This window comes from Zeus faber, assembly GCF_960531495.2.
Source record: "Zeus faber genome assembly, chromosome: 1".
Taxonomy (NCBI): Eukaryota; Metazoa; Chordata; class Actinopteri; order Zeiformes; family Zeidae; genus Zeus; species Zeus faber.
The window spans coordinates 40,128,233-40,151,384 of record NC_137193.1 but is presented as its reverse complement, the minus strand read 5'-3'; the positions used below and the strand labels follow the sequence as shown (position 1 = coordinate 40,151,384).

Sequence of the window (23,152 nt, the reverse complement as noted above, 5' to 3'; positions counted from 1 at the left end):
TACGACGGTGGTGTCAAAGCGCAGCTGCATCTCAGAAGCTGTAGGGGCGCCGGATCCCAAAAGTTACATAACGCTGCTTAAAAAGGTGACGCCTTAATCTCCCTGCGAGTGGAAACAGTACTTAACGTATTTAATGATGTAATACACCATCACGGGTGGACTCTGTTCACCACCTGGAGCCGCCCTTCATACACATAATGTTGATCTAGTCATGTGTGTGTTGACACACATTGACCTGTTGTGAAACACAGCATGAAGGGAACCAACTGCACCTTATAGAAGACCTATTCAGCGTCCGCTATCTGGAAACTTTTTTAAGGTCTGTTTTCTGTCACGAATCTGTCATCCAATTTGGTCTTCAACTAACGGCTGAGGATATTTACTCAGGTAGTCAGGCAAATAGTCTACATAGGGTTTGGGATTTTAGGTTGACTAACCAAGAAGTAGTTGACATTGTATTTTTATCGTTATATTTTTTTTAATTATTTGTGAGTGACAAGGCTGGTTCTCTGTGGACCCGATGTACTGTGTGGAGCAGTGTTGCCTCCACGTGGCGACAGCTAACAGACCACATCAGTCCATTTCAAATTGGGGTTTTTTTTTTCCCCTCGACGATTTTATCACAATTATGACAAAAGACTCTCTTGAATAAAACTGACATTACTATACAAAAAGGTTTCATATGAATAAATCTGATCACGAGATCAATCTTATAAGGTGCAACAATCAGTCAAAGCCAACAACCCCTGCATGTGACCCGTTGGGTGAGAATCGGATTAGGTGGAGGTGGAGCGTCGATACAGGCCGAGCCTCGGGCCCGCACTCGGCGATTGAGTCACGTCGATGTAACGTTCTCCGCGGACGCCAGGGAGCACTGCGCGCTCATTCATTCAAGCCCGGCGCCGACGCGGTCGGCAATCGGGGGTGTCATTTCCCGATCGTGCCCGGGAGTGATCCAACCATATTGATCTTCCGATTGCGCGGAGTGGCCGCGCGTTATTTAAGCCGGTGGCGTTATTTTTTGTGGCAATCAAGCGTTTCCTGTGACCTGTGAGTGGTCTTCGCGGTGTCTTCCTGGGACTCCACGCAGACGTGGTCAGTTTGCGAACCCCGCTGCATTCAAGTCACATGGGAGAGGTGTCATACGCCTGAAAATCAAATGCATAAATAATCATGAATCAATGTAGTAGTATTCTATAAATAAATAAATAACGATTTATACAATGTACTGGTTATTTATCTTGCTCACCCTGGCTGTTCTTTGAATACTTTTAGTTGGTTGAGCACACCGTTTATACAAAGAAGTTATGTTTTGGGTTTTTTTTTATAGTGTTAAAATGTGAGAGCGAGGCCTCAATGCAGAACAAACAGAACGAATTGAATTCCATTGGTCGTCAGTGACTGAAATCACCCACACAACATAAATTGAACGGTCAAGGAGGAAATGGCAAAGCAACATTTAAGGAAATAAGATAGGATCCGTAAGTAGTATGACCAATATTATCAATACTGACACTGATTTAGAGTGTAAATATATAGATGCACATCGGTACCAGTCTTAAAAACACGACGTGAGCCACATGGTTCACAGCGGAATAAGATCAACCCTTCCGGACAGCACTTTCCCACATGACTTGAACGCAGCAGCAGGCTCCGTGGCCCGGCTCGAGTGTTCCTCCGCAGCGCAGCGCCTCCCGTCCCGGCCAGACCCCCCCCCCCCCCCTCCCGACCCGCGACCGGCCGCTTGTTTGCTTTTCTTTTTCTTTGACTTTATTTGTATGTATTTTTTAATTTTTTAATTTTTATTTTGTTTTTTTTTCTCTCCCGGTGGAAGCGTTAACGGCCTGGCTTCCGCGATGTCTGTGGCGGGGTTGAAGAAGCAGTTCTATAAAGCCAGCCAGGTTGGTGGAAAAACACCCAAAACCAACTGAAAACTTTCCCTTTCCCTCAACTCTCAGCCGCGAGCCTGCTAATGCTAACAGCTAATGCTAACTCGATGCTAACCGTTTACTTTTAACGTCAGTCGTTTGGGTTGTTTGAAACACTAGTTAATATCCGTTTATCCAATAACTAACTGGTTGTACGTACACAGTACGCTAAGTGTACTTCCCCCACCACCCCCGAGAAAGCGGGAGCATAAACAACACGGGGAGACTAACCCAGATTCCTCCAGCTGCTGTGTTTACCAGTGGAACCGTTAACTAGGCTGTCAGGGTTAGCTTGGATTTACATACACTTAAAACCTGCTGGCGAATCCATCATGGTTTACCTTTGCTTTTGTTTTGTTTTTTCTTAACATGGTTATTTTAACCGTGCTGTCGGCGGGCAGGGTATACAACATGATATAATAGGGTATCACTATACCATTGCTCTTGCTTTGTGTGTTTTCGGGTCACCGACCTGCCTACCAACCCCAGGCTAATGTTCATGTGTACATTACATTTTCCCCTATATTTGAGTAACCCTGGAGGGAAATCAGTCGCTTTTACTTAAGTCAAAGTACAAATACCGTCACTCAAAAGTGCCACATTGACAATTCTACTCAAGTAAAAGTTTATAAATTGCTCTTGCATTTGCTTCACGTATTTAAAGTAAAAGTATTGTCATACCCATTGCCCTGATATAACACTCTACAATACTTGATACAGTACTGCTTAATCTTTTTTTTTTTTCTGCAGATGAGTGTTCATGCAGATTCTATAAAATTAATAGTATAAGTTGTGTCATAGTAATTGTATTTGCTTTGGAATGTAGTGGAGTAAAAGGTTGAAAGTCTCAGAGACTGATTCTACTGTACAGGTTATTGAAAAATGTACTTAAGTACATTGATAAAGTACTTGTAGGTTCTAGACCTGACTAAATAAATGCAAGCACTACAACAGTAAAGGGACATGCAGCATAGAACAGCAAACTCCATGATAATGAATTTTCAAAACGAAATGAACTGTCTATCTGAATCAGTGCGTGCTTTGCTTCTTTCTCCGTTTTGGGGGAGGTTGATGATGAAGAGATTTTCAGTCTCTTCCTGTCCCTGCTGATCTCAGCAGGAAAGACATTTGGTTGCTGCCTCAGTTTCCTGTCAGGAACAGCCCAGATCCCTGGGAGTGAGAGAGATAAAAACAAAGCTAAGAACTAGGCTTTAAAAGAGAGAAAAGAAAATTATATGTATATAGATAGATATATATAAATTGATTGAATGATTGGTTGCATGTGAAATAAAAAGAAGACTTTCGCAGTGCTACAGAGTATAAGATGGAAGTAGAGACTGTTTTTCACTCACTGGACTGCATTGCAGGTAGTGTGCTCTTGCCAACGCTCCATGGGAATCAGAGCCAATAACACTTGAGACACATACACACACACACACATGCCTCTGCCTCTGCAAAACACTGTTCTGGAGACCCCCTCCTGAGAACACACTTGGTTAGTGACTTCTAGTGAAAGTGTTTTGGCAAAAAGGTATGTTAGCCAAGTTGCATGAGTAATTTTTTCTCGTGCAGCTGTTCTTTGTCAAAACATTTTGCTGAGGTAGGCAGGGCTTTGGCTGTTGAGAGTTGATCTCTGAATTTCTCCTCATACGTCCCCATTTCCCTTACAGTTTCTCTATTTCAGGGGTCTTGAACTAGAGGCCCAGGGGCCACATCTGGCCTGTGAGACAGTTCATTGCACCCCCCACTACATGTTTATAATATTTTGTTAAATCTGACCCAGAAATTAATTTTACAGTCACAATGCTTGATTGATCCATGCAATTTTACTTTTATGTTTTCATAATATAAAACTTAGATAGAATATTCTTTATTTCATGTCTATTTTTAATAGGGGTGTCACGATTCTCCAAATCCTCAATTCGATATTCGATTAAAACTTTTTTTTTCCATCACTGACGTCTATGCAATTATTAGACTGAGTCTTGATTTGTAAAGAAAAGCACTTGTTTCTCTATAGGTAACTTATATTTTAATAATTACAATTGTAAATAATAACAAATATAAGACTATTTAAACAACACACCTAACCAGTTACAGCTTTATCAAAACTAGATTCTAGAATAATAAACAGTTGAACATTTACAAGCCATTAAGAATTGCCACATTGGTTTTATGCGCTGACAACTGAAATTTACATTTTCACATTCTTCTTTCAAGAAGATGAGTATGCTCACAATCGCTGGAGAGAGGGCTGCTCTTTGAGCTGTCACAATGCCGCTGTCATTGAGAATTAGGGATGCCAAGGCGAGGATTTTTCTCCACTGGTTAATAAACTCAAGATTCAAGATGTTTATTTATCACATACTTATAGATAGAGCATACATATAAGCAGTGAAATGTCATGACAACACCCGTGTTGCCGGTAATACCAGACATTTTCAATTTTGCCTTTGAAACCAAATCCTCCGGCCTCGTCTTGTGTAACCCTATGTTATAGAGCCTTCTTTCTCTCCTTATTCTCATCTTGCGATAAGTGAAATCTGACTCCACTTGAATTTAAGGCTTCACTTCTGTAAACAAACAACGGACAGTGATTGCGTCATGAATCCGCCTGTGATGTCACCAATCACGTCACCCCCTGCCTGTTCAGCAAGCTGGCGGGGACGTCGGCCAATCAGAGCCGGGGGAGCTGAACTTCCCTGGCAGGAAGTGGAAGTAGTGTGCCGCCTGTTGTCGGTGTCCTCAGTCCCGCAGCAGCATGATTTCTCCGATCCCAGATATATAATATATAAAATAGATATATAAAATTTGTTGACTAGAATATTAAACCAATGTACTGTTGCTTGAACTGGGGTCATTGAAAATACATCGTTTATTTTTGGAAGTATATTCATTTTCACTGCTGCTATCCTACCAATTAGTGAGATGGGTAGGTTGTTCCATCGAATGAGGTCTTCTTCAATGGATTTGAGCAATGGAGTGAAGTTAAGGGTAAACAAAACTGATAGATTGGTGGAGATATCAATACCAAGGTATCTAATATTACCTATATTATTATCTAATATCGTTCCGACTTTCCTAAGGTAAGGGCCCTGTCACTTGCACCGCATTGGGACACCGCACCAGGTGACACACTGTTTTTATTGTTTTTGTTTGGAGAAACGCACAGCAGATCGTGCGGCATAGCCTACGGTCAACCTTCTGTATACCTTTTTTGAGAAAGAAAAACACACAGCACATTATTTTTCCAAAAATTACATTTCTTTCATCTGCAGTTTTGTCACAGACAGTTGGTATTAGTTCCTCTTTCTTTTAAAAGATTTGTGCTGGTCTCTAAAGCCAACAGAGAAGTTCCCATGCTCAGGGGTCCGGCGGCGCTTGGTAGTTCTCCAGTCGTGGGTGGAGTTACTCAGATGGGGGACGGTGCTAATACTACTGAGGCCCCATGTAAAGTAGGAAGGGGTCGCAAATCTCAACGGCTTGTTGAATCACATGTTTTCTGTAATAGGCAGCTCAAAAAAAAACAGTTGTCTTATTTCACAGTTTGTGTGTTAGTAGACCTTCAGAGACCCAAATGCACACTGCTGGTGGGATTGATCAAGTAGGGAACCATGGAATAGCTTTTCAACTTTCACTTTGAAAGTCTTCACTCTGTAAAAGACGGGGGGGGGGGTGTAGTGGTCCTAATAATGTCACAGGCAGCTCGAGGTTTACATTTACATTTAGTCATTTAGCAGACGCTTTTATCCAAAGCGACTTACAAGGGAGGTTTCTAGCATTTGACCTTGTTTCTGTGTCTCAGACACGACAACAGCATCGTGTTTCCTGGCTTTAATCGACAAAGATACTTGCTTTGTTCTCTGTTTTTCATCTGCAGCCTGCTCAAAACATTCTGCATTCAATTGAGACGTGACATTAATTACTAGTGCAAGAGCACAAGCAATGCATGCCATGGAGTTTTGTAATTCTTGTTTTATTGCGGCAAGAGACAAAACAAGTTATATTATTTCTCTTCTAGGATTGTGCCTTTGGGATGTGAATCCCAAAGTTGAATGTTGCCCTGAGTACTGCAGGCAGATGGTAAAATAAGGCTGGGCGGTTTAGACTTCGCTTTACTTGTGACCTCAACGCCTTCTGCCATGTGTTTTCTCAGACCTCAGGAAGTCGTCATTGTAACCTAAAGTGTGGCTTCAACAAACTCCAAACTCCTGGGTTAGAATCTTGATATGGGGATCTCTGTAATGGTGCAGTGTTTCTTATATTAGATTCTATTTGTGGTGGTAACCAACGGGGGGGGCGCGGCGCTGAGGGGACTGAGAGAGTGTCCCGTTATGCACAGTGCTTTTTTTGTTTCGTTCAATAAGGAAATTGAGTCAAATAAAATACATCTAAAAAAGCACAATGTTTTTGTTTGCTTTATTTGGAGGAGCGTCTACCTCTCCAGTGTCTCCATTACCCACACATCCATGGTGGAGCAGCATGTTGCATAACAAAAGACAACTTACGTTGAAGACGCTTTTCCTAGGTACACACACACACATAGAGAAAGTAAACAGATGTTAAATTCCAGTGAAGTTAATGCTTCAAGCTCTGAAACTGTACAGAACAACATAAGAGCATTGTTTTACAGTCAGAATTTTTTAAATATTCCTGTTGTAATCATGGATCTATGTATCACATTAAAAAGGGTTACCCTTTTTTCGTTATAGCACACAAAACCTGTTAATATTTATTTGATTACAAATATACTCTGACATACCATGTTCACAGACAGGCAAGCAAACCACTACTGAAAACCGAATACGTTTTAAGAGATTAATTTCCGTTGCTGTGTTGTAGAAATGTGTCCCCTTCTGTTGAAGTTGTATTAATTCATTAATATTACTCACATTTGTACATAGAAGACCAACACCAATTCGCCTATTAATGGAAATCAGGGCTTCCTCTACACATTAAACTTTAACTGTGGCTCTGTAGCTGCCTCATACCGTTCTCACACCAAAATTAGCGGAACCTAATATAAAATAGGCGATCGACACCTTTCCCATTGCCAGGAGAAATGCTGTTTTTTTTTGTGGTGCGTAACGTTCAATGTCACGAGCACATTGGAAAGGGGCCATGTGATGGTAAGCGTTATGAATCCGAATCAAACAGTAGAGGAGACTGACAGAAACAATGACATAAAACTGTAAAACTTGGGGAAAAAATATATATTTTGAGCTGTTCAAAAGAATCGGCTTGTTCATGAATGACCCAACACTACAGTTGAAGCAGCATGGAGCGCACAGATACTCCATGCTGCCAGTGTGCATACCAGTCCTTTAGCGGCAAGGTCCGGCTTGAGGCAGTGCAGGACTGACTCAGAGCCTGGCGGAGAGCGGGGGTTCTCCGCTGTGGTCCCCACAGTGAGATCCCCACACTCAAAACATTTAATGGTCCCTCCATGTGGAAAATAAGTCAATAACTTCTGATTTTGATTTTGGATTCTAAATGGGATATGAAATGATACAATGATACACAGAGATTCCTCTCTATTTAAGTGCCAGTGTCCAGAATTTCAATGTGCATCGTATTAGGCAGGTAAAGGGGCCGAAATTATATCATATTAATTATATCATAACTCATCATTCACTTGAAATAAATGTGCACAACAAATCTAGTGACAACTCATGGATATTTCTTTTTAGGGTATTACTGTCAAGTATCTTTATCTTTTCCCCCCCCTTGCAGTTTACTGCTGCTTATTCAAAGACCCATAATGTATGGTGCATGGCTAGACAAATGGAAACAATTATCATGCAGAGGGGTCTCGTATGAAAATTCATGTGCTTACCATTAACATACTAGAGGCCACGTCAGCTTTGGATTGCTTTCTATGCTGAAACAGCCCCTCACCCCCATAAGGAAGGCATCATTAAAAGAAAAGTGATTTCAGCCCAATGTTTGTTTTGATGCATGTAGTTCAATACAAACAGAATGGGAATTGCATTCCACCAATTTCTTTGTGATAGGAAGATAGCCAGTTGTGTTCACAGAATTTACGGATTTGAGAATTTACAGGTGATTGGCACAATAAGCAAGTACTTGTGGTTGTTTTGCTGGGGGTCTGTAAGAAATGTTAAAGGGTGAGGCTAAAAAAATGTAAAACATTCACCACACGTGGAGTGCTTATTAGGTAATTCTAGGCCTCTTCTATCCCCATTGTGCACACAATATAAATGCCAGTTAAGGGTGGGAATCAATATGTTTGTCAATAACAGTCCTTGGTAAAGTGATACCTCCTGAGCTCTATTTAAAAATTCATGGTGATCCCTCCTTTTGCAGATGGTCAGTGAGAAAGTTGGCGGCGCAGAGGGAACTAAACTGGATGAAGACTTTAAAGACTTGGAACGGGTAAGAGAAGAACGGGCGGTGCTGGGCATAAATAACTAATGGCTTAAACTATAGGTTAGGTGTGTATGTAGAGCATCCTGCATGCTTCAGCATGCAGGATGCTGCTGAGCGCTGTAGTCCAACGTTGCTTACGTAAAGCTACTGGGAACGGAAGTCATTGAACAAGTCTGGCGACTGGAATTCAGTTATGCATACACACACATCTAAATGACCTACATTGCATGCTCAAACATGCAATTGCATGTAAATGTTTGTCATGCACATAAACAAGTAATTAGTTTATTTCGGGCTGAACAATTTGGGAAAATGGTCAAATTACCAATATTGCGATTGCAATTTAGTATGCGATTTTTTTTCCTTATCTTTAAGTTCCTTCTGTATCAACACAAGCAATGAATCTTTCTATAGCCTGACCAACACAAAAATGGATACAGTCAACATATAACATACAAACATATAACAACATATAAACTGGTCTTTCCCATGTGCTATAATGAAATTAGATTATTTAAATCATGAATTGATATGAATGACAAATCTTTTTTTAACTATTGAATTGTAAAAAGAAAAACCTTCAATCACAGCTGTATATTGACTCATTGATTTAACTTTAAGCCTCATAATTGGTTGAATCTGAAAATTAACATTCAAAAATATTGTTTCAGTGAAACAATAGTGGTTACAAATAGTGTTTCCGCCGAAATGTATTATTTTTTATAAAGTGTTGCATGCATACGTCCACATACACGAAGCGCCTCTGTCCTGAAAATGCAAAAAGCTGTTATAAAGCTCATTAAAGCTAAAAAAAAAAAGAAAAAAGATGCACGGAACAGGCTCTGTCTGGACTCTACAGGTGTTCTGTGCCAGCAGTACACACAGCGCACCGTAGCCCAGGTCGGAACACCAGGTCTCACTGGGAGCAGCACGGAGGGATAAACATTATGAAATTTATAAATAAATAATACAATTCTTGACTGTTTCCGGGGCTAGTTTTGTAACTCTAGTATCTCTCTTGTACACCTGTGGTGTGTGTTTGCCTATGTTTTGTAGAAAGTAGATGTGACCAGTAAAGCAGTGGTAGAAGTAATCTCCAAAACGTCAGAGTACCTTCAGCCCAACCCAGGTGAGAGCACAACTTGCTATTACGCACTAGACTCACAGCGTAATACAAGTCTTTTAATGAAAATGTGATTTGTTTTTATAAAAGGTGTTTTATTTGTATTTTTTATAAAAGTAAAATGACTTCCTTGTTAAAACTTGATCCTGAAAATATACCTTTATACAAACAGTATATATACCGACAGACATGTGGCCGTTTTGGTTGACAAACTGCCATTTTACGCTGAGTAGTATTACATGGTGAAATACTGATCCCTCCTCCCAAACCCTCCCAGTCCTGAGTACAATTCGTGGTCAAATGTATGGTGTGCTATGTATGAAAACCAGGACACGTTAAGAGCTGATTCATGTCTAACTTCTTAAAATGTGAATATGTTAAACAAAAAAGTTGTCTTGGGGACTCTTGCCTCTCTCTCTCTCTCTCTCTCTCTCTCTCTCTCTCTCTCTCTCTCTCTCTCTCTCTCTCTCTCTCTCTCTCTCTCTCTCTCTCTCTCTCTCTCTCTCTCTCTCTCTCTCTCTCTCTCTCTCTCTCACTCTTGATATGTTAACACATGCACCCAACATCCACAAGATCTAGGACGGAAAAGTAAAAACTAAAGGTGAACAACTATGATTAGCTGTGAGAAGGCTGTGACAAGATAGTGGGCTCTGATTTCACTAGTTGTCCTCTCTGTCTCACTGTCCCTTCTCTTGTGTCCCTGCAGCGTCACGGGCCAAGTTGTCCATGTTGAACACCATGTCTAAGATCCGAGGCCAGGTGAAGAACCCAGGCTACCCCCAGGCTGAGGGTCTCCTAGGGGAGTGCATGGCCAAGTATGGCCGGGAGCTTGGAGAAGACACTAACTTCGGTAGGCTGTTTGTGTATCGTGGTCACGAGTGGTTAATTCTCGGCCCAGTTTCTGGGGTGTGTTATTATGGGTTTGGAGTGTGTGAAGTTATGTTTGTCCGTCGATCTGTGGTAACTTTAAGATGTTCAGCGGTTGCATGTGATGGATTACTATTTCCAAGTTCCCTGCTTTTCTGCTCCTGTTCAAATTTTTATTTTTTTATTTTTTTGTCGTGAAATAGCATCCCCACATCAGACCTTCAACCTTCTGAAATGGGAACCTTAACTGTCCCTAAAAGAGGTTTTGCTTGCCTTCCCACCGCACCAAGGAACTGTGCAGATCAGAGAAGCTAATGTGAAACATGCCACTGGTTCAATATGTCCTTTCTCCACGCGCTGGTTGCATTGGTCATTGTGTTTTATGTTCTAGGTTTTTAGTAAATGGAAGCAGGTACTACAAGCAAGTAGTGGTTGTTGGATCAGCAATTTAATGGCACAAATGGCACTTTGTGTGTTTGACGATTCTCCTGTGGAAAAGGCCCAAGTTCCTAAGTACGTGGAACTCAGTTCGTGGACCTGAAATGGTTTCTGTGTTGGTAAAGGGGCTTATGTTTTCAGGAAGCTTCAAATATTCCCTCCTATGTTAATCTTATTGATAAATGCTGGCTTCTATCTCAGCTCCTGGGCCCTCCACCCTGATTGGTCATAGATTTATTTGAAACAACTTTCCCATTTGTCCCAATCTCACAATGTACTAGAACTGATGATTTAGAGTGACAGCAAGAAAAGATCTACTCTTTTTACAGTGGTTTCATATAGAGCAGGGCAGTGAGCTAAACTATATCTCATTAAAGGTAACAGATGATAGCTCCATGTTCTTCAATGGAAGTCGTGTGAAAATATCATCTGTATCTATTTTTGGTCTGTTATGACTACACTTCTCAGCCTGTGTTGGTTTCAGTTGAAGACATTTTATATTATACACAAATCAGCCACAACATTAAAACCACTGTTAGGCAAAGTGAATAACATTGCTCATCTCGTCATTTGCTTCTGGGCTGGCTGCTTTGGGGTTTTATTTGGTATGGGTGGCGATGTGGACATGCAGAGTTTCAGGCATTTCTACTTGTTTTGTAGTGGGTGGCATATCAAATGGTGAAACAAATTTGTGATACTGCTACCATTTGTGGCAATAGTTGTGCTGCATATTTTGCCGATAACTGTTGTTTGTTCAACATCTTCCTTGCGATGTCCAAACCACTGCCAGAAACACACATACAGTACACCGAGAAACACATGCGGTGTCTGGAGTAGCGTAGATCTTGGAGCTTGGGGCTTGTTTGTTTCATTCAATTACGGGAAACGTCAGTAAATAAAATAAAATAAATCCATCTACGGTTTTGTTTGGAGAAACACTGAGCAGATCGCATGCCGCAGCCAGTATTGTGGACACACACAAAGACACACAGCAGAATAATATTTAAAATACTTACATTTCCATTGTCTGCAGTTTTGTCACAAACTGTTGCCAGACAGTATTATTTCTTCTTCTTCCTTCTTTTAACATATTTGTGCTAGTCTCTGCAGACCACAGAGCACTTCTCATGATTATCTCTTAGCTTCAATGCTAGCGTGCCTGATCGTGCTCCACCTGTGTGTGGAGTTATTCAGATGGGGGGCAGTTTTAATTCTAATGTCTCAATGCTACATAGTACTGAGACACAAAGCCGAAAGGCTTTTTTCTGTTTTCAGTTTTTCTTTCTCTTATTTCAGTTTGTGTGTTAGTAGGCCCATCAGAGACCTAAATGTATGTACACAAGCACTGAAAGAGTGAGTTTTAAAGGTCCCCTTTAAAGGATCTGCTGCTAACATGTTGGTGCCACATACCACAGGACACCTTCAGAGGTCTTGTCCATGCCTCGACGGGTCAGAGCTGTTTTGGCAGCACGAGGGGGACCTACACAATATTAGGCAGGTGATTTAATGTTGTGGCTGATTGGTGTGTATAGTAGCTGGAGAGCAGAGATTGCAGTATCTGCTACCAGATGCTATTGATACTACTGATATTCCTTTATTGGAAAATCTTACTTTTTGTCCATCTTACCCAGATTCAGACACAAGTTTCATCATGCGTTGTATTTCTCATTTGACCTGAGCTAGGCTAGTTGATTTCCTCTCCAGCCTTGCATTTAGCTAACACAGTTAGCTCATTGCAGCCTGCAGACTGTTCTCTGTACTGGATGTACGGGGATGAAATTGTATTGTCGTCCTTCTTTTCTGAATCTGGCTAAATTAGACTGATAGGAATTTCCCAAAAAACTAGATTATCCCTTTTAATATCTATCCCAAAACATGCCATCAGATGGTGCTTTAAATGAACTGTTGCTGTGTGTGTGTGTGTGTGTGTGTGTGTGTGTGTGTGTGTGTGTGTGTGTGTGTTCCAGGTGGAGCTCTCGTGGACGCAGGAGAGACTATGAAGAGACTGGCGGAGGTCAAAGACTCCCTGGACATCGATGTCAAACAGAACTTCATTGACCCTCTGCAGGGGCTCTGTGACAAGGACCTGAGGGAGATTCAGGTACCAGACATAGAGGCCGCCATTTAGAGAGAACATCTGACCCACGGTACAAGATGAAGTGGTGGAATATTCAAACAGGATTTGTGCTTTGAGCTTCCTTTCCTTTCCCCACTTCCCTGTTCTCCTTCCACTTCCTGTTACTCATTTTTGTTCATCAGCCACAGATTTCTTTGTTCCCATAAGTGGAACATTGTCGGATCTAAAAATTGGATCATGAATTCAGAAATAAGACCATGAGTTACTGTCACTATCTCTTCAATTTATAAAATATAGTAAAAGATATTTCCCTGTTGTGTATTGTTACACTAAACATACCAATTTATTCACTTTAACAGCCATAGTTCATTCTACTTATGTCAGGTACATAAATACATGCAGAATTTTAAATGTAATATCAAATACTAAAATCCCAGACAATCCCAGTCATCACAATAAAGAAATCCATATATCTGATATACAGTGGGGCAAAAAAGTATTTAGTCAGCCACCAATCGTGCAAGTTCTCCCACTTAAAAGATGAGAGAGGCCTGTTATTTTCATCATAGGTACACTTAGACTATGAGAGACAAAATGAGAAAAAAAAATCCAGAAAATCAAATTGTCTGATTTTTAAAGAATTTATTTGCAAATTATGGTGGAAAATAAGTATTTGGTCAATAACAAAAGTTCATCTCAATACTTTGTTATATACCCTTTGTTTGCAATGACAGTGGTCAAATGTTTTCTGTGAGTCTTCACAAGGTTTTCACCCACTGTTGCTGGTATTTTGGCCCATTCCTCCATGCAGATCTCCTCTAGAGCAGTGATGTTTTGGGGCTGTCGCTGGGCAACACGGACTTTCAACTCCCTCCAAAGATTTTCTATGGGGTTGAGATCTGGAGACTGGCTAGGCCACTCCAGGACCTTGAAATGCTTCTAACGAAGCCACTCCTTTGTTGCCGGGCGGTGTGTTTGGGATCATTGTGATGCTGAAAGACCCAGCCACGTTTCATCTTCAATGCCCTTGCTGATGGAAGGAGATTTTCACTCAAAATCTCACGATACATGGCCCCATTCATTCTTTCCTTTACACGGATCAGTCGTCCTGGTCCCTTTGCAGAAAAACAGCCCCAAAGCATGATGTTTCCACCCCCATGCTTCACAGTAGGTATGGTGTTCTTTGGATGCAACTCAGCTTTCTTTCTCCTCCAAACACGACAAGTTGAGTTTTTACCAAAAAGTTCTATTTTGGTTTCATCTGACCATATGACATTCTCCCAATCCTCTTCTGGATCATCCAAATGCTCTCTAGCAAACTTCAGACGGGCCTGGACATGTACTGGCTTAAGCAGGGAGACACGTCTGGCACTGCAGGATTTGAGTCCCTGGCGGCGTAGTGTGTTACTGATGGTAGCCTTTGTTACTTTGGTCCCAGCTCTCTGCAGGTCATTCACTAGGTCCCCCCGTGTGGTTCTGGGATGTTTGCTCACCGTTCTTGTGATCAATTTGACCCCACGGGGTGAGATCTTGCGTGGAGCCCCAGATCGAGGGAGATTATCAGTGGTCTTGTATGTCTTCCATTTTCTAATAATTGCTCCCACAGTTGATTTCTTCACAACAAGCTGCTTACCTATTGCAGATTCAGTCTTCCCAGCCTGGTGCAGGTCTACAATTTTGTTTCTGGTGTCCTTTGACAGCTCTGTGGTCTTGGCCATAGTGGAGTTTGGAGTGTGACTGTTTGAGGTTGTGGACAGGTGTCTTTTATACTGATAACGAGTTCAAACAGGTGCCATTAATACAGGTAAGGAGTGGAGGACAGAGGAGCCTCTGAAAGAAAAAGTTACAGGTCTGTGAAAGCCAGAAATTCTGCTTGTTTGTAGGTGACCAAATACTTATTTTACCGAGGAATTTACCAATTAATTCATTAAAAATCCTACAATGTGATTTCCTGGATTCTTTCCCCCCATTCTGTCTCTCATAGTCGAAGTGTACCTATGATGAAAATTACAGGCCTCTCTCATCTTCATAAGTGGGAGAACTTGCACAATTGGTGGCTGACTAAATACTTTTTTGCCCCACTGTAGATGCAGTACATATTAATAAGAAGATGAATAGTTTTGTTTTACTAGCTGAAACCAACAGGTAAAAGCTGTAACATGATCTTTTCCAGCACCACCTGAAGAAGCTGGAGGGCCGACGCCTTGACTACGACTACAAGAAGAAGCGGCAGGGGAAGATCCCAGACGAAGAGGTGCGGCAGGCGCTGGAGAAGTTCCATGAGTCCAAGGAGGTCGCAGAGAACAGCATGTACAACCTGCTGGAGACCGACGTGAGTCGCTGTCTGTCTGTCTGTTTTTGTGTGGACAGAACCACAAGTAATATAAAAATAAATAAAATGTGCTTTCTCTTTAAAGAAAAGTGCCCGCTTTGATGTGGATGCCTGTATAAAGTATAAATGGTGGAAACCAACATTTTAATGAGTTGTGGTAGTGAACCTATCTTTTAATACAAGTGGGGAATGGGCGTATGTGTGTGTCATAATTATAGCATTATAAATAAACAAAGTAGAGTATAAAATGGAGTAGCTTGTGTTTGTCATTGCGTACGTGCCTTGCTGCTGCCCTACCTCAGTCGCCTGGCTGATTTATGAGTTTATTATTCTGTATTAGTGTGATAACACAGTGATGCTACGTAGTTTAATTTTAGGACTTTCAGCACCGAGGTTCCTGCAGCAGATAGTGTCCGACCCGGTGAATCCAAATCTGTCATTTGTTCTGCTTCATTTTCATAAATCTTCAGTCATTTCTATTTGAGAAAGAAACAATTTGTAACGTCAAATGAAATGTCAACATTGTGGGGTTGCATATTTACTGAAGCTGTTCAGCTCACAGCTTTGTAAAAGCGCTGCTTCCACCGCTGCTCAGGTAATTTATTAACCAGGATACCAGATAGTCCTTATCACCTGGAACAGTTCTCCATTAGTCATGTTGAGCGAGGTGACGTGGTCATCTTGTGCAATCCTCTATTTGATTGCATCAAATTGCAATCATATAGAGCTTGACCACTAAAGATGGGTGTTAAATCATCCAAGATGCATTGGATTGTGATCTGATCACCCAAACCACATCTGGAATTCCAATCTGCATTTTCAATCCACATGCAACAACTTTGTGTGTGTGTGTGTGTGTGTGTGCGTGTGTGCGTGTGTGCGTGTGTGCGTGTGTGCGTGCGTGCGTGCGTGCGTGCGTGCGTGTGTAGATCGAACAGGTGAGCCAGCTGTCGTCCCTGGTGGAGTCCCAGCTGCAGTACCACCGACAGGCGGTGCAGGTCTTGGATGAGCTCTCGGATAAACTCAGAGACAGGTGGGTGCAGTAACATTTTCATATTCCTACACGTGTAGAAAGAACCACTCAGGAGATTTGGAGCTATGAGCTCAAAGCTTGTTCGTCGTGGTATAATGTAATCTCACAGAAAAACATTTGACTGTACGGACTGGAGGATACTTTCACTTTATTTTCCCAGTTGTAATAATTTATATTTAAAGGCTTAACCGGTAACAATAGGGTATTGGCGACAAATCCGCACCCTAAAGAAAGCCACAGAAACTGCACCAATGTTGCCAATCTTGATGCTCCTCCACGAGGCTTCTCCACGAGGCTTCTTAGCCTTCGTAGCAGAAGAGTCTTGCAACGTTGCTCCCTTGGAGCTGAATGTTTGTCCATGGTTAATCAAACAACAATTAAACCAATTTGGGGATATAAGCGACATCAACATCTCCCCCACTGATATATGATCATTGTACATTTTATGTGTGTGTGTGTGTGTGTGTGTGTGTGTGTGTGTGTGTGTGTGTGTGTGTGTGTGTGTGTGTGTGTGTGTGTGTGTGTGTGTGTGTGTGTGTGTGTGTGTGTGTGTGTGTGTGTGTGTGTGTGTGTGTTTGTGTGTTGCAGACACTGCTCCTCTCTTCTAGTTTCATACCGTTTTATTTTGCAGGATGAACGAGGCTCAGTCCAGACCGAGGCGGGAGTACACGCCCAAACCCAAACCCATCTTTGACTTTGGGGAGAGCGACCAATCCAACGGGGGCTACACAACCTCAGTGGCCCCCCCGCCCTCACGCAACTCAGGTGAGAAAACTCAGGCCATGAGACACAAACACACACACACACACACAACCTGAAAAGTGCTTCTGCACATACACAGGTGTGTAACATTAAGATTTTCAAACCAGAACGTACGGAAAACATGAAGACCTCTGTGTTTTTGTAATGTTTTGAAGAAGGGGCACACAAATATTTGTATTCAACAAAACTTATTGGCAAGTTGGGGTTTTTTGGGCAGAGGTGGGGGTCAGCTCTCATCTGACCCTGTTCATCCTTCCTGTTCATCCTCTTCCATCATCAGTCAGACTTTCAGTTCACCAGATTGTCCTTTCGGGGGGGGGGGGTGTGTGTGTGTGTGTGTGTGTGTGTGTGTGTGTGTGTGTGTGTGTGTGTGTGTGTGTGTGTGTGTGTGTGTGTGTGTGTGTGGCGCTTCCCTTCATTTCATTGTCATGTAGAAATGGCGTAGTGTGTTCTCACAAATGTCTCATGAAGGGATTGTTGTGCTGAACATATTCCCGTTCCCACAAATGTGACAGCATTTGATTTGTCGCTTGACTTGTAGGGCTCTAAACGCATGTGCAATTTGGTTATTTAAAAAATATATATATTTGTTTACTGACTGAATACTTCTCACTTTTTCATGCCCCCTCCCTTCATTGTTTCTATATTGGGTTGGTTTATTAATCCTAGAATGCATATGAAGGGTAAAAAATTACCTAGGTTGTTTTCTTTCTTAATTTTTTAAATAAGATGTAATAAAAAAAAAAAAACATTTTTTTTTATAAATAAAAAAATTTAATTCATGAATTCCTTTAGCAAGGTGATGTACACTCTTGAATCTTGATTTTGAAGATGTGAACTCATTGTTTCACAATTAGTTTAATGAAATATTAATTAATGACATCATATGTACAAACCTCAAGAATTTTAAGATGGGTAATCATTGACCCGACATGCATTCTAGGTAGGGGTGCAACGGATCACAAAACTCGTTTTGGATGGTTTGGATCGTATCATGGTTTTGAGTCACGGATCAGATCTCTTTTCTGATGAGCACAAAAAAAAGGGGGGGAGACAAATATAACTTTGCTTTACATTTATTCTGTAAAACACTTAAAGCAAGGAACCTTTGCCAATGGCCTTAAATAAAAACAGCATTCAAGATGTCAAATGTTTAAATAAAATCTTAAAATATATGTATATGTTAAATTAAAGTGCAATATGAAGCATGCATGATACCTTCTTCCTTTAAACGTGAATGAAAACATATGACTAGATCCGCCCCCAGTAAGTAAATTCTAGTATCATGGTCAATTTCTTATGTTTATAACAAGCTAAATTTCTTGAAAATCAGAATTAAGCAAGTTACAGTTGATTTTGTAGATAATTCTGCATTTCTCAATACAGATTGTATGTTGGTACGTTGTTTACTAGCGGATCTTGACCGCTGTAATATGGCGGACGAGCAGACGCAAAGCGGCGCTATTTTCCTCCCGACGTGTCGTAAAGTAGCAGCGACATAGCGTGATGTTCCATGAACAAATCACTGTGCTTCAGAGTTAAACACAGGACACACACGTCATGTCTCTTCTTTTCACTGCAACTCTGCATCGAGATTTACGGAATTATCACTTGAATAATTAACAGTGGCAGTAAAAACTGTATTTCACCTTGATGGTTACATTTTGCATCTGCGGTTCACATGCGTGCTGAACCTTGGGAGGCAACCCGTACGGATCAGCTACATTCCGTTACACCACTGATTTCTAGGGTTAAACTCCATTTGAATAATCTGCTAGTTCAGAAATGAATGGTTAACGCAGCAAAACGCTTCCTTGTTTCTGGGCTGCTATGAGCCTGTGGCGTAAAAGCGATACAATGAAGATCTTGTTGGGAGACAAAAGAGCCACTCTGTGTAAACAGACTTGATATGTGTGAGGTCACAGAGAAAAGGGCGGAGGGAGAGATGGATAGATGACTGGAAAGCCAGAAAGAAGGTGAACTTGAAAGTTTAGTCTGTCCAGACCTTTAGCTAACACACCAGCCACAGCATAGCTGCTCTTCTGTTACACACCACTGTGTCTCCTCTGGGCGCGGTTTACACTCATGATGCTCTTTTGTTTTTGGCATCTGTTCCATGTTCACATGACAAAAACAAGTTTTCATGCACTTTAACCAGATCTATAAATTCACTATGCTAAATCGTCATTTTTAGCATACTAAAAAGATAAACCCTAGTGTAGGGTCTATCTGTGATATTACTGTGGTGCAGGCAGAAGAGGCGCAAATACAAAAGCATGTACATTATATCACGGTAAAGTACATGCGAATACATTAGTATAATGTGTGCTCCCATCTGAAAGGCCTGCGGATGTTCAGAATTTTTAAACCTAGACTTTATTACAATATGTTGGTTCCCATCGTTTGTAACTGAAGATAACTGAGAAACGTACCACTCTGTTTCTGCTTCGCAATGTGCTTGAATGCAGTACAATGGGGAAAATGTTTAAAACCAAACAAAATTGAATTCACTTTATGAAAACAAGAATCTCATTATCATCAGACAGTCTTTATTTCTGATACTAACGAAAAAAAAGGTTGCAAACTGTGTTTTATCATGGTTTCATGCTTCCTACTGGCAACCTGTTGTAGGCAGCATTGCACTCTGGATATACAAATAAAATGTCACAGCACTGTTTTACAAAACATTTTAAACAATACACTAAGACGTGTGGCTATAACGTGAGTTTCCTATTTTCAAAAAGGTCATTTAAAGCTAAAGATTGATTGAAGTGATTTAAAGATTTAAGTTCTAAATGTTTGCCCCATTGGACTGCCTTTAAGCACCGTGAGGGGCTTCAGCAGAACCTGGTTTATACCTGCCCCAAGAGCCAGGGCCCGAGGCAGCGCCTGACGCTTATGACGTCACCAGGGGGTGGGGCCATGGTGCAAGGGGACCTAAGTGATGTTGCGGTGCGAGGTCACGCACCTCCAAGATTTTGTGACTTGGAGCGTGAGGCGTATTCCCTGGAAATGCATTGGAAGTGAAGGGAGATCAGCGTTTTGCTGTTTTATTTCTAATATGTTGGCCAAAATTGATCCGCAGTACAAATCAGATGTGGAATTCAAAGTCTACCTATCACTTGTTGACGCAGAGACTAAATAGTATACACAAACATCTCACTCAGGTTTGGTGATTTTATTGTAAACAACTGCATGCCCATGCAAAATTTAAGACCGAAGACATTTGAATGGCACAGTTTGACAAAATGTCAATGATTCAGTCCTGTGTTCCACAATGGAAGATGAAACTGCCGGTTGAAGACCAGCTCCTTTTCGGTGCTTTTGATTAACCACCATGAACGCGGCGAACGCGGCAAAAACAAGGTTCGACGCCCTGCTAGCAGCCACGTTTGCTGTCCAGCGCCCTTCTTCGTTTACTACTTCCTGCTTCACATGGTGCATTCTCTCTACTGGCACCCGTGGTTTTTGAGAATACTGCAACGGAGAACGTGCCGACTAAAAACACCCTGAGCTCTCTGCGCGGGCGGCGTAAAGCTATAACCAGGGCTTAAGTTTCTCAACGGTCAAGCCTTCATCGAGGTTGTTAACCATCCTTAATCAGAAATGGCACTCTGATCCACCATGAGAACGGACAACGTGGGGGGAAAAAGTAACAGGGAAGAAAGTAAAATGTCATTTTCTCTTGTCCTTTGTTGCGGTCCAGCCCCAGAGCAGCCGAGCTGCAAGGCGCTGTACGATTTCGAGCCAGAAAACGAGGGCGAGCTGGGCTTCCGTGAGGGCGACATCATCACCCTGACCAATCAGATCGACGAGAACTGGTACGAGGGGATGCTGCTTGGCCAATCAGGATTCTTCCCTCTAAACTACGTGGAGGTTCTTGTTCCCTTACCACACTAGAGAGAGAGGGAGAGAGAGAGAGAGAGAGTGAGTAGGGGAGGAGAGAGGATGGCTAGGAAGAAGGATAGAGAGAGAGAGAAAGAAAGAGAGAGGGGAAGTGAGGGAGGAGAGCGACCAGAGATGGTTCAACAGAATATTCATTTCATCTTCCACTCCACCATCATCATCATCGTCACTACAGTTGTGCACTTTTCGTCATCTGGACTTTTGGAGGAGAAAGAGGAAGATGGCGCTCCACATTCCAGGTCAGTTACCGCTCCCACGCAGAGCAGAGCGTCTGAGGACTAACGTAACATTCTGAGTAATGTTTTGATCTAACCACAAACAAGTTTAGGAAATAAAAATTAGAAAAAGAAAAAAAACCCCAAACGTTTTAAACGTTGACTGCAGTGAACACGACATGCACAGCGTGTCCAACCAATTTCAGCCATCCCAGCATTTCAAACACAACTGATCAACTTTTATTTTCAAACGTCTGTAGTACATTTTAGAAAGAAACGGCCTGAGGCTCCTCTGCCGACGCCCCCTGCTGGCGTGACTGAGTGGCACTCAGCTGGAATCTCACCTGCATCTGAACCTTACTGAATTTTGCTTTTTCTTTGGTTCCTATGCCTATTTTTTTTTTTTGTTGTTGTTTTTGTTTTTTACTTGGCCATTTCAGAGCTGACTTATTTTCTATCGCCATGTCCTGAGATCCTGGCTTGCGCAGCTTCAGGACTTCAAACCAGGACAGCAGCTTCCTGCATGGTTTCAGTATTTGATGAATCTCAGCTTTGACACAAGTCTAAGGAGTTATGCCTCTTTCGTGGAAAATTATGTGAACTAAACAAAGTATAATTGCACCTTGGTCCTCAAATGAGATGGTGTGTGTGTGTGTGTGTGTGTGTGTGTGTCTGAGATGGACTTAACTCAACCGTTCTACCCAGACCCAAAGGTAAATGCTAATGTTGCACCTTTTTCACATAAACATTTAAGCCACTCGTTCGCGGTGTGTTAGTCATCTTATGTACCGACGGTCTGATCAATAGAGGAGAAACAGCCAAAAATGTAATATATGACCTGTACAGTACGGGCCTTCTAGAGTCTGTAATATAGACGGCGCGGCCTCCTGTAGCCTACTGTCAGTCGACGCCATCTTGGGCCGTGTGGACGCTGCTGGCAGCGTCACGTCTGTGCACGACCGTGGAATCATCACAATGTCCTCCTCAATGGGTGTGATGACCGGAAGCAGAGTCACCGTTTTAGGATTCTCTTCTGTTTTGTCTTTTTAGTAGTTTGAGGCAGGTGTTGTCGCAGGCCTTTTTAGAGTTTAGCTGTGAACGCCTGCAGAGGGAATGTGGAGTGAGGGGAAGGCTGAAAGGGAAAAGAACGCTGTAAAAAAAAAAAGCAATAGAAGCGGTCTGGCAAACACCAAGTCTGGAGGTGTTTTGTACTTAACTCAGTGGAAATGCGGCGGTGGGTGCGGCCGTAACGCCGAGCCCGACGCATCTCCGCTTTTATTTTGTTCGATTCCAGCTACGTGCTTTCTTCCTGTCTGTGTGTCCACGTTGCTCCGGCCTGCCAAGTCACTTCCCTCCTTCTCTCATGTTTACACGTCTAGTCTTCGTGCATTTCACTCTGTTAAATGTAGAATTTTTTTTTTTTTGTGAAAAGAGCCGATGTTTGGTGCTGACTGGATAATGTGCAAAAAACTTAAGTCTTTGCACATCTATGTATTAGTGCCTTTGTAGAAGGGAGGTGAACATGTAACAACAACCAAAATAATATAGCCACTTAATAAGCAATCATGAATTTTAATTTTGTTTATTTGTTGCCGTTGGCACTTTGCCATGCACAGCCTGGGATGTGTGTGTGCACTGTGCGCCTTAAACACTACCAGGAGTTTACTGAACACGGATCAGACAAATACGTTCAAAGATTCAAGAGTCCCAGTGAAAAGTTTGATCTAAAGGGTGTCCTTTCTGTTTAACCTGCTAGAATCATCTTTTACCAAGAAAAGAAAAAAAAAAAATGTTTTGTCTCTATAGTATTTTTTTATATCAATATACACAAACAACCTTACAGCCTTGTTAAATTAATCTTTGCATGTAGCCTTTAATGATACCGTGTAAATGTGTTAGGTTTTAAGTTTCCTTTCCCTTTTGGTATGTCATGAGTAAAGAATTTAACCGCAGTATTTTGTCATTTTATTATCAAAATATTTGTACATGCCTGTTGTTTTGTCCCAAACCTTCCCCAACTTTGAATAAATAATCTTAAAAAACATAAGATTCTCAGTGTTTGATTAATTGTTCTCCCACAA

General features: G+C 41.7%; 1 protein-coding gene across 1 annotated transcript; it reads left to right on the top strand.

Moving 5' to 3' along the window:
- The first annotated feature begins 1,782 nt into the window (after positions 1–1,782).
- Positions 1,783–23,118, top strand: sh3gl1b (SH3-domain GRB2-like 1b). The gene is made up of 9 exons (XM_080011204.1): positions 1,783–1,901; positions 8,256–8,324; positions 9,375–9,447; positions 10,148–10,291; positions 12,714–12,847; positions 14,997–15,155; positions 16,085–16,188; positions 16,820–16,953; positions 20,657–23,118. The coding sequence occupies exons 1-9, from the start codon at positions 1,857–1,859 to the stop codon at positions 20,848–20,850; spliced, it is 1,056 nt and encodes a 351-aa protein (XP_079867330.1). The 5' UTR covers positions 1,783–1,856; the 3' UTR covers positions 20,851–23,118.
- The last annotated feature ends 34 nt before the right edge of the window (positions 23,119–23,152 follow it).